At 45.5% G+C, this 11844-nt stretch overlaps 1 protein-coding gene across 2 annotated transcripts; it reads right to left on the reverse strand.

The window, feature by feature from the left end:
* Positions 1-2805: 2805 nt before the first annotated feature.
* On the reverse strand, positions 2806-10738 carry LOC106699202 (GTPase IMAP family member 5-like). Of its 2 annotated transcripts, none has more exons than XM_023764562.1 (3): positions 10483-10738; positions 5156-5201; positions 2806-3871 (listed from the first exon to the last, which is right to left on the reverse strand). In XM_023764562.1, the coding sequence occupies exons 2-3, from the start codon at positions 5196-5198 to the stop codon at positions 2994-2996; spliced, it is 921 nt and encodes a 306-aa protein (XP_023620330.1). In that variant the 5' UTR covers positions 5199-5201; positions 10483-10738; the 3' UTR covers positions 2806-2993. The 2 variants fall into 2 exon arrangements, with proteins under 2 accessions (XP_023620330.1, XP_023620329.1); XM_023764561.1 differs by having other exon boundaries at positions 5156-5204.
* Between the last annotated feature and the right edge of the window lie 1106 nt (positions 10739-11844).

Below are 11844 nucleotides of genomic sequence, written 5' to 3' on the forward strand. Positions count from 1 at the left end.
GAAGACTTAGGGACTTACCCCCAGGGTGGTGGGGAAGCACTCTTGGAGAAGAGCACAGGTATTACCTGGCCAAGGAGAAAGCACACATTGTAAGGCACAGGCGAGACCTGAAGGAGACCTGGAGACACCGGGTGTCCAAGGTGCTCCTTAGCGTAAAAACGTGGAGTCCTTTTGCATTACGAGATTTGTGTTTGTCCAGTTGGGTGCAGCTTACTTCTCATTATTATTTTACTGATCATCTGGCATCATCTTTAATTCTATGTGCCATCTGAATGTCAAAGCGTTTCCCAAGTGTCACCTCATGGATTCATGATTCTGCTTGTCCCCAGTTCAGAAATTTACTCTCATGGTCTGTAGAGGACATGCTTTGGTGTCTATGAGTTCTTATTGCTTCTTTTTTATGGACTTCTGGTTGGGTTCAGGCCTTCACTTGTTCCCAAAGAACCATGGTCCTCAGGAGACAGTGACAACAGCTGAGCTGCAGGGACACCTGATGGGTATGACTGCAATCCCGTGCTCTTTGCCAGTGAGTAGTTCAGGAATGGGCCCGAGACCCAATTCAGGCCAAAGAGAAGTGAGTACAGGTCTGCAGAGGTGGGGACCAGAGGTTTCTGCTTTCCCGGGAGACCCACAGAGAGACACAGTCCCTCTGCTCCCTGAGCATGGTTGGGTCTGAGTGTGATGCTTGGAACTCCAGCCACCATCCAGCTACCAGCCTGAGGGTGATGGCAACACCTCAAAGCAGAGCAGAGTTGGAACAAACCTGAGGATTCATAGTCAACCAGCCCTGGAAGGAGGGGCATCAAGGCCGGTATCCTGATCCAAAGTCCTTTCCCTCCCCTGCTCAGCCTGCTCTACCTTGAGGGCACAGGGCAGTGAAGGGGGCCACATGTAGGGGCGTGGCCCAAGGTAGAAACCTGGTTCCCTCCTCAGTATTGCCATCAGTGACCATATTTTGTGGATTCCAGCACCTCCTCAGTGTCTCCCATTTGAGTCTTCATTTTGTTAAGGCTCAGACCCTGATCCCTGAGGTGGAATTCTTTCCTTCTAAATGTTCTCTTGCCCCCAGGTTTACACTCCTACAATCCAGTCACCACATTGCTGCCTCGTGATCTTCCTAAAATATTGTCTGCTAATCTGCTCTGACATGCAGACAATATGTAATGACTTTCTGTTCTCTGCTGACAGCCCTTGAGTCCTGAGGGTGATGCACAGACCCTGGCCCAACCTTGTCCCTTGCTGTACCGTCCCTGTGTGCTGGTTCTCATTTCCCCCTTGTCCGTGGCCTCCCGCAACCCAAAGTGTTTCCATGGGTTCCCAGCAGCTCCAGCACCACCCATCTAGGGAGCCCATGCTGAGCCCGTGTGCTCTCCCTTTGGCCAATGTCTGACCTCCAAATCCTTTCTCTCACACCCCATTTTCCTGTAACTCCATCGTCTATCACACAGTTGCTTTTGGAAGCAGGAATCTTTCATTATTTCTCTTACATTCCTGGGGCGGTGTAGAGAAGCCGACACTCAGTATTTGTGAAATAAATGTCTGTGCAGCTGGACTGAATTAAGTCCAGGAATGGGGAGACTGGACAGTTTGGGGTCAGCGTTGGGGAGGTGATCCCTGGTCAGAGAACCCAAGTTCTTTAGGGTGGACAGGGTTTGAAGAGCTTGTACATAACCCTCCCTGTGGTGGTTTGGAGTAAGTAATGTGCTACAGCTGGTCAGATCAAGGCGACACCTCTGTTACCAGTAGATGTTTGGAGAATGACAGCTGGGTGGCACCATTGAGTTCCTAAGAGTCCTCCCAGACCTAATAATTTACCCGTCCAGTCACATGCTTCCGGGGCAACTGCAGGTCTGCAGTACAGGGTAAAAATGAGCAGAGAAAGGGGGACAGCCAGGAAAAGAAAGAGAGGGTGGGGCAGGGGCCACTTGGGGACTTCATCTGGCTTCCAATTTCCACTACTGTAACTTCATGACCTCTGCCCAGATGTCACCCTAATGCCTTTTTGCTGCCTTGGAGGTGGTGAACACCCCTCCTTCCCTGAGTTCCCAGACGTGATTGTACTGACTTTGGGGCTAAAGAGGCTGCTTCACAATACAGTTCCACCAACAACGGGAATTTACTGTAATCGCAGGTGGGATCATATTGGCCTGCTGCCAGTTTTACAGCCTCCCATCTAAGAAGGAAGGGCTTTTAGGTATTTTAAAAGTTGAATAAATAAAAAGAAGAATGTTTCATAGCCACATTGGAAAGTCAGTGAAATTCAAATTTCAGTGTTCACAAAGTTTTATGGAATTCAACCTCACACATCACTTACATCTTGTCCATCCACCATTTCCTTTGTAAGTGACTGAGATCGTGTAGTCTGCTGAGCCTAATCCACTATCTGGCTCTGTTCTATGAAACCCCAGTTCCTATTTTCCCCCCAGACACTGTCTCTGCTTTCCCCAAGGCCTCACCCCATCCCACCTCTGTGACCATTTTCTCTTCTCTTCACTTGTCCATGTCCCCTCCCACCTTCCTCCCCACCTCCCTCATGCCTCCAAAATTCCCCCCAAAACATCCTCTCCCAGGTGGTGGTGGTGATGGGTGTCATCTCTTACAGCCTATGATGAAATCAGGGCACATTTCTGAATAATATAAGGAATTCTACACCCAGCTTCTAATGAATATACTTCTTCCCTCAATGTGTAATATCACAGTCCTCTCATCTTCCTTCCTATAAAACCTTCCCAAAGATTCCAGGATTGTATCTAGCTAACTTATTATTTACCTCCTTGATATTTAACAAATCAAAAAAGAAATATATTTTCCTTTGGATTTTATTTATCTAGAAACACTAGGAGAACATGAATGACATGTCTAATGCAAGGAAGAGAAATGAAAACTGAACTTAAGCAAAAAGCACCTAAGTTTCTTACAAACACAGACACAGATGGTGAGTCTTAGAAAAAAAGAAGTCAATTGTAGAAGTCAGCTGAAAATGCTCAGCGTCTTTAAGGAATACACAACTTAATTAAAAGGACAAAAAAAATAAAAATGCATATCACAAGGAAAGCAGATAACCCAATGTTAGAACGCATCCACTTTCTGACTCTGAGGAGCACGATGGACACCCGGTGACTCTGGGTCTCCATCAGGATTCGCTTTTGCTTTTCAACATATGCTTTCACCTTGGCCAGGTAACGCCTGTGCTCTTCTCCAGAGGTGCTGACCCTGCCTTCCTTGAGCATCTGTGCATCAAAGTAGAGGTCGTTTGTGTAGTAGACACCCTGGTGCTCTCTCTCCAGGCTCTCGACCACAGCTATCAGCTCCTCCAGCTGCTCCCTCTGCTCCTCTCCAGTGGCCCGGTTGTTGAAGCCACAGTACCTCCTCCCACACTCCTGGATCAGGCTCCTCAGGCTGTGGTTGTCCGTGTTGACTACATACTCATCCAAGGACCCGTCCCCTAAGTCCTCCTTGTGGGTGAAGAGGACTACCACGTGTCTCATGGCTCCTGCCCCAAAGACCTCCTTCACCCTCCTCACTGCCACCGTGTCCTGGGCAGTGAAGCGCCCCAATTGCGTCACCAGCAGCAACACGTGGGGTCCTGGGACAGAGAGCAGGTAGCAGTCCCCGATGTCCTTGTACATCTCTAGGTCCTGGGACTTTTCCTCAAAGATGGAGGGCGTGTCAACCACCAGGATGTTCTTCCCATTCCATGTGCCTGTGGCCACCTTGCAGCTCTGGGTCACGGTCTGAGCCCCCAGTCTGGACTCAAACACAGGCTGGCAGAAGATGCTGTTCCCAGTGGCACTTTTCCCACAGCCGGATTTGCCCACCAGGACCAGCCTCAGTGAGGATGATGATGCAATTCGGTTATCTTCTACACTGCCTGAAAAAGAAATGTGTGTCTTACTAAGCCAGTGTTGCTTCAGATTTTTTGGTCATGGACCCTTGTGGTATCTCATTAAATCTGTGGACTTCCCTCCCAGGAAACTGTCATATCTAAATACACACACAAATGTGCTGACAACTGTATGAGGTTCCTGGGTCATAGAAAGTCTATATAGGAAGCCCAGGTTGGACCCATAGCCAAGAGTAATAACTGCTACACTGACAAGGATGCTTCACGCCCTTCAGCTAAACCAGGGATGATATAGTTTTTCTGAAAGTAAAGTGGTCCCTGTGTTTTTCCAGGGATGGTGTCTAGGCCAGTTTCATGCTAAATAAATGTGAGATTAGAAAAAAGCAGTGGATGAGAACTCACACATGGCAAAATATTACCACCTCTTTTCACCCACAAATTCCCAGCACACATGTGTAGAAATGCTCACAACATTCATTATTTATCTAAACCTTGGGATGAAAGGGAGTCTCAGATGAAAGGGAGTCTCACCTCCATATAATTCCAGGCAAAAATTCACTCATGCTCTTGTGTGACCTCAACAAAGGACCAGTTGAGGTCCCTGGGCCTCTGCTCTTTGGATCGGGAGTTGGATGCTTGAAATTGAGACAGCAGAAAGGTTGTAGATAATGTCAAAGGCAAAGACTGGGAGATGACCCAGGATGGGTGGCTGAAGAGGCGTGGATGTTAAGACCATTAGTAGTACATGTGATGGAAAGGTCACCTACATGGTGGATTGAATTACAGGAAGTTAACAAAAGTGATGCTGGGGAGGGAAACACTGAGCCAAGAGCTAAAACCTTCAAGGGATGAAAGAAGATGAGAACCGGAGATGTTCTAGAGTTCTTAAGAGCACAAATGGATTCCACATTCACTGTAGGCTTCTAAAATCTACTATTTTTTCCTACTCTGTGTTGGTTGTTCCTTTTCTGCAGTGTCTGGGATGTTTTTGTAGCAAACATGATTACTAAATCTCTCTGGAAAACTTTTCCATTTCTTCAGCTCAGAGCAGACAAGGAAAGAGAAAATTTATTTACAATTCAGATCAAAATCCTGCAAATTCTGACTTGAAGTTTCATTTCCACATTTCCCACACGTCATGTGCCTGGAGAGCATTGTACTGGGGATCAGGTGTGTGTTTGATGATGGTTGGGAAGGTAACGAAAAAAATGAATATTATATTTTTCTTCTTCAATTTAAAATCACTGGGTTTCTGTCACTGTGTTTGAGGTGAGGGTCTGGTGCCTTTTAAGAACTTGGAAGTTTTCTTACCTTTAGCCATAGTTCCATATTTGCTCATCAGAGGTCCTTCCATTCTCTTCTGGAAGAAGCATAGGAAAAGAATAAAAGCAAGTGTCTGATACCCTTATAATTAACCCAGTTTTCAATAACTGAAAAAGAGCAAAGGGAAGGCCAAATATTATAGTCATTTGTGCATTATAGTCATTCACCAGGAAGCTGAAGTTCAACATATGCCCAGTAAAGTTTGGGTGACAGAAGGAAGGTACTTTCTTTCAGTCACAACCGGGAACAGGTCATTGGGCAGAGTAGGCGTGGCCACTGCAAGCAAGGAGAGATTTGAGATATTTAATCTCCTAAACAGAAGTATTAGCTCCATTACCTCGTCCTAGAGCTTGACTCCTGACCTGGGGACTCTCAGGCTCCTGATCTCTTGCATTTGCCACATGGCTCACAGCCATGTGGACCCACACATGGGCTGATGAACTGCAAATATCCTGACGCTGTGCCAGACCCAAGTCCACCATGGAATAGAAACTTTGGACACTGGGACCCTGACTTTGCTTCTACCTCTACTGAATCCTCAGCTGCACCTCTTCCAGGACTGCATTGAAGGAAATGGGATTGAAACCCAGGATATAATTCTATGCAAAAAAAAAAAAATCATTCATCCTCCTGTGTGAGTCTTAGAAAATTCTTTTTGCACATCTTATCCTCCCTCTGAGGACCCTGGAAATGCTTATTCCAGCAGTGCCCCAAGAACCCCACTCCCATTAGCAATCCACGCAATTGTCTGTTAAGATTCCACTTGGGAGTTGGTAAGGCCTGAGGGCACCTCCAGTTCAGACACCTAATGCAAATTCTCCATCGAGGAGCCATTTTCATTGTTAATTTTCTAACTCACATTATACTTGCAAACATCAATAAATAACTTCCAGCAAACCAGGTGCTGCTAACACATTGCACTGTTCTTACAATGCTTGGTGGCTCTCTTTGTTTAGTTTTGTTACTTAGCTTACAGGAAAGGAGCAAATGTTTAAAAGCAATCAGTTGCTTATGTCCCTCCAACTGGAAAAGGCATGAAATGAAAAAAGCATTCTTTATGGAATGAGGGGGGGAACATTATCTTATTTTATGTTTCGGAATCAAAGTAGGCTAACTTTCTGGAAATAGTACTGTCTCTCATGTCAGTCCTTGAAGGACTCATGTCCCAGATCCAACCTTCCCCTGGCAAGGTGCACTGTACTTTTCCTCTTGGCCATCCCATACCCATGTGACACAAATAGTGCCGGGCACTAGAAATTCTCATTACTTCAAACAAGCCAATGTCATTAGCAGCAAGGCAATTTCTTTCTCTGTTCTAGCATGTTTGTTGTTAGCCCGAGTTGGTGGAGAGAAAGTTGTGCCATGGCCGAAGAGAAAGAATCAACACTGAGGACAAATTCAAGAACAACTCACTTCCTGCTCAGTGTTTAATCAAATGTTTTCCTGGCTGGCTCTGAGGTCCTTGTCTCCCAGTGATCACCATTTTGTGTCCCAGTAGATTTAAACAGAAATTGGCACAACCACTGGCATCAATTGGCATAAATGTTTCCTTCAAATGAGGCATAATATTGTGTCACTCATCTTGGTGTTAGAAAAGGCAAGTATGTCACATACAGTTATACCTAAGAGGAGGTTGTATTTACTTATTCAGTTTTAAATATTATGCAGTTATGAAACATATTTTTAAGTGAAGAAATACAGAGTTATAAAACCAAAACCTACAATTTTCAATGAACAAATGTAAGTATTTTGGCATTTTTACTGAAGCTTTTCTGTTTGATTAAAAAGCTAACACAGTACACATAGAACTTCATTTATTTATTTTTGACTCCCCAGTCTTGTTCACCCTTCCTTTGCCCTTCAGAGGCAACCAATATTCTGAGGTTTTTATGTATCATTTCATGTATGTACTTATAGTTATATATACACATGTATCTATAGGTTATGTCTAATACTGTTTTTGCATTTTAAACTTTTACATAAATGACATTATTTGTGTAACATTTTATCCAATAATATTTTTAAAAAGAAGGTCCAGTTACTTTAAAAAAATATTTTTATTGATTTCAGAGAGAGGAAGGGAGGGAGAGAGAGAGAGAGAGAGACTGAAACATCAATGATGAGAGAGAATCATTGACTGGCTGCCTCCTGCATGCTCCCCACTGGGGATCAAGCCCGCAACACCGGGCATGTGCCCTTGACTGGGGAATTGAACCTGGGACCCTTCAGCCTGCAGGCCAACGCTCTATGCATTGAGCCAAACCAGATAGAAACAGTTACTTTTTTAATATATGTTTTTATTGATGCGGGGGTGGGGGGGAGAGAGAGAAATAAAGAGAGAGAGGATGGGAAAGAAAGAGAGAGAGAGAGAGATAAATTGATGTGAGAGAGAAACATTGATTGGCTGACTCCTGAACATGCCCCAACCAGAGATTGAACCCAGGTATGTGCCCTGACTGGGAATTGAACCTTCGACCTTTTGGTGAATGGGAAAATGCTAAAAAAACTGAGCCACTTTATTAACAAACATTTGAGCTGTCTCACATACATGCTTGCTGCAAAATAATCCCCAGTTACTACATATCTCTGTGCAACAATTGACCTGGGATAGACAGCTCCCACCTGACTAGATATTGTCAGTATGACTCAAGAGCACTGTGCAAATTCTCACTGACACCAGCCCTGTGTGAGAAGTCTCCAATCTGCACTTGTACTTGGCAATATTCGACTTTTAAATCACCCTTATGGGCATACATAAGGATGTCTTCATCCATTTACACTTGCATTTTACTGGTAGGCACTGAATTAAAAAAGGGTGTTTGTAGTCTGTTTGCTATTCAGGTTGCTTCTGTTATATAGAAAGAATGCTTGCATGTTTTTCTATTCACTTAGTGATTTTTTGGGCCTCCTTAGGAAAACCACCCATTTTCACATCATCAGATGTGAACCTTCCTTCCTTCCTTTCCTCCTTTCTTTTTCCCTTTCCTCCCCCTTCCTTCCCACGCTCTCATAAGCCCAGAGAAGAGCATTTCCTCACCACCCTCTCTTATACACTGTCCTTGACTCTGGGAAATTATACTCTGTCTCTTGCTAAACCTGCTCCAATTCTATGACACATTTTCTACGTTAAATGACCTTCTGTGAGGTTTGGAAACCTCAGAAAATACGTTTGAATCAATCTGTCGCTGCGGCAAAGACAATGACAGTGGTGACCATGTTGATGGTGAACTTCATCATTGTAATAACCCTCTGTGTGGCCACTTATAACTTTCTAAGTTCTTTCCTGTCCATTATTTATTCTTCTCCTAAATTAATATAGGTTTAAAATTTTGATTAAAATATTAGGAAGCTGAGCAACAAATGACCGGCCCAAGGTCACACACTTGTCTTGGAGGGAAAACGGAAAAGCAGCTCCTTTTGCCGGCCAATTCTCCTTGGTTCCACAGGAGGAAAGAAGATTAATCCAAATAAGTCCACAGTCTTTGGACCCCACATACAATGCGGTTGTCCCATGGTCAGGACATAAACTGAGGCTGACAAGCTGGAAACCTGCCCTGAAACTAACAGAAAAAATGGTATTGTGAAATCTTAAAGTGCATGCTTTTCCAAGAAAAGATTATTCAAAGAGAAAACTGCAGGGGGCAGGAGCTGCTCTGAATTGAAGCTTTTCAGTGTAAACCAATCTGGTGTTTTACTGACTTGATTATCTGTGTGACCCAAATGGAGCAGGGAGCCTGACCCAGAAAGTCAATCAAACTCAGGTAACATTAGCCAAGAGGCAGGGTGGTCATTCTCCTGTACCATCTTCTGAATGTGTCAGGCGGCAGAGGGGACGTGTGTCCACAGGGGAATGGCTTTTAGGCAGAAATGATCAAATAACAAAGTGTCCTGGGCGAGTGACAAAGAATATTGATGAAGATGCTAAAATGAGTCACAGACAAAATATTAACAGGACTGAATAAAGCCTAGGAAAAGACTGGGGGAAGCATGGCTGACCTGCAGGAATCAGGTGCAGGTCAATCTCGGAGCAGGCAAAGGTGTCAGAGTAGGCAAGAATGGGAGGATCAAGAATGGAGGCAAGCCCTAGCCAGCTTGGCTCAGTGGATAGAGCGTCAGCCTGCGGACTGAAGGGTCCCAGGTTCGATTCCGGCCAAGGGCACATACCCGGGTTGTGGGCTCTTTCCCCAGTAGGGGGTGTGCAGGAGGCAGCCAATCAATGATTCTCTCTCATCATTGATGTTTCTCTCTCTCTCTCCTTCTCCCTTCCTCTCTCTGAAATCAATAAAGAAATCTATTTGAAAAAAAAAAAGAATGGAGGCAAATTCCTTCTCTAAAAGGAAAATTGTAATCTCCAAAATGGGGCCAGGTATCATCAGAGAGTGGCATGTAGTGTGCAAGCTGAAGTTGTAACAGCATTGGCAGGACAATAGGAGGGTCTAGTTCAGGCAGAAGGTTGAAGGAAATGAATATAATGTACCTTCATTTTATAATGATTTTAAAATTACAAGAGCCTGATTTTATTATGATGATACCTTATTGTATGAAACCATGAGAAAGCAGGCCCCCTCCTGCTTGTTTTAGGAAAATCAAAGTATTTCTTATCTACCATTCATCAGTGTCTCCTTCAGTCATCTGCCACAGTCCCCATATTTCCTGGCATTATATTTCCCTTGTTTTGTAGTTTAGTTCTTGTGATTTCTGGATACATCTGTCACATAAGTTTTGGCAGACAGAGGGATTGTCCTTGTGCCTGAATATGAGTCTGTTTGCCATACAGCTGGGTCCTACGTCATGTCAGAGGAAAGGTGTGGGCTATTGGGGGAGAATGGAGTGGTTTCCAGAAGGACAAGGTCATGAGACAATGTGTACTCAGGGGTCTCCTGTGGAGCAGGTGCGCAGTGGAGCGAGGTTAAGAAGTTAAGAGAGAGAAACTGAGAAGCATACCCCCTGCCCCCAAGCTGGGCACCTGGGGAAACTGTTTTCTCATCCATCAAGTGGGATGAGAATATTCCCAAAGCTGCGTGAAACCTTGTGAGACTCCATGAAGATCCAATAGGCAGTAGGCAATTAGCTGGAAGCCCCAAGTGCTGTGGAATGTGCTGGGCTGTGGGCTCAGGGTGAGTGGTTCCCAGGTCTGTTTCCCCCACAATAAACCCGGTGCTGCCCCCAGCGCCACCATCATAGTCCCCTTTCACCCATGGGTGAGCCCAGAAGTAGGGCAACCTGTGTGAGGTCACACCAAAATGAGTGGCTCTGACTAGGCTGTGGGATCTCAGACTCCTAGGGTGCCGGGACCCTCCCCTGCCTCCCCTTACCTGGTGGGGTGCAGCCGCCAGGTGCTGGGCGGCCTGGGGAAGGCACTGGGTGGCCTGGAGGAGTATGAGCTCTTGCAGGCAGTGGACTCAGAGGAAGCCAGGCGGATGCAGTTAAACTAGAGTGGTCTGGAGGTCGAATGTTCCAGGACACAGCTGCTGCGAATGAAGAAGAAAGGCGTGTGGCCCCCAAGCCAGGAGCAGGTCCTCCGGATGGGTGGAAACTGCTGTAAACAGGACCCAGCAACCAGCGAGGGGCTGTGTGCTTGTCCCCTTATGGGACACTTCCTGTCAGAGCCTGCCAGCTGCCAGGCACCTCCCATTTCCTTTTTATGATTTGTTAAAATAAGCAATATGTAGAGGAAGAGGCTATGAAGGCAGTGACTGACCTCCTTCCTCCACCAGAAACAGCCCCTTGACACAGGAGTTCCCACGGGGCACCCCCTCCCCAACACTCTCCTCAGCACCCTTCCCAGGAGGACCTGCCTAGCCCTACTCCCCATGCCCTTCTCAGGCTCTGCTTCTAGAATGTTCCTGCTCACTAGGGACAGACAGGCCCCACAGAGGGTCTGGAAGACCAACTCTAAGGACACAATTTTGATGGGCTCCCCAGCCGCAGGTGCTGGCTGCCCCCTCTCTGCTATTGGACAGAGCAGCCCATGGGGCTCATAAGGACTGGAGTGTTATGTATGGGCACCGGGGGGCAGGGCTGTCTTTCCTCTATTTGTCAACTAACTGACCACACATTTAAGGCTGGAGCAGTGAACACAGAACATTACCTTGCAAAGTGAGATGGAGAACACAATATGGGCTTACGCTCCCACATTCTGTTGGTCAATTTCAATAGTTTTATTTGGAATATTTGCAAATCAAAGAAGCTCTTCTTATAGGTGCTGTTTTATACTGATTATTAAACAAGAAATTGATTTATAGCACCAAGGATTTACATAAGTGAGGTCAGAGGGCCTAACCTTGAACTCAGGGGGGAAAAGTCCTCTAAAGCACAGCCTGAAAGAACACTGTACTAGCTGGAATGGTGGATTGCAGTTGTTTTATAATAAGAAGATGCCGGTGCTAGAAAGTTCAGACAATGGTCAGAAGTCCATAACTAGAGCCTCGTATATAGAGGCATACGGGAAAGTCAATGTCATCATTCATTTCCACACACTTGCTGATCCCATTTTACATGCCAGGCACTGTGTTATGTAATAGGGACGAAGATGAAAAGGTCAGAATCAAAGTATCTGAAAAAGAAAATCCCTAAAGAAATGCTACTGACCATGGGGAGAAACTGTTAAGCCTAAGAATATATGCTTCAGTGTTGCCCTGGCTCTGAATCTGCCCCTGTTCATCAGTCTATACTGG

The sequence above is a fragment of the Myotis lucifugus genome, unplaced genomic scaffold (genome assembly GCF_000147115.1).
Source record: "Myotis lucifugus unplaced genomic scaffold, Myoluc2.0 scaffold_336, whole genome shotgun sequence".
NCBI lineage: Eukaryota > Metazoa > Chordata > Mammalia > Chiroptera > Vespertilionidae > Myotis > Myotis lucifugus.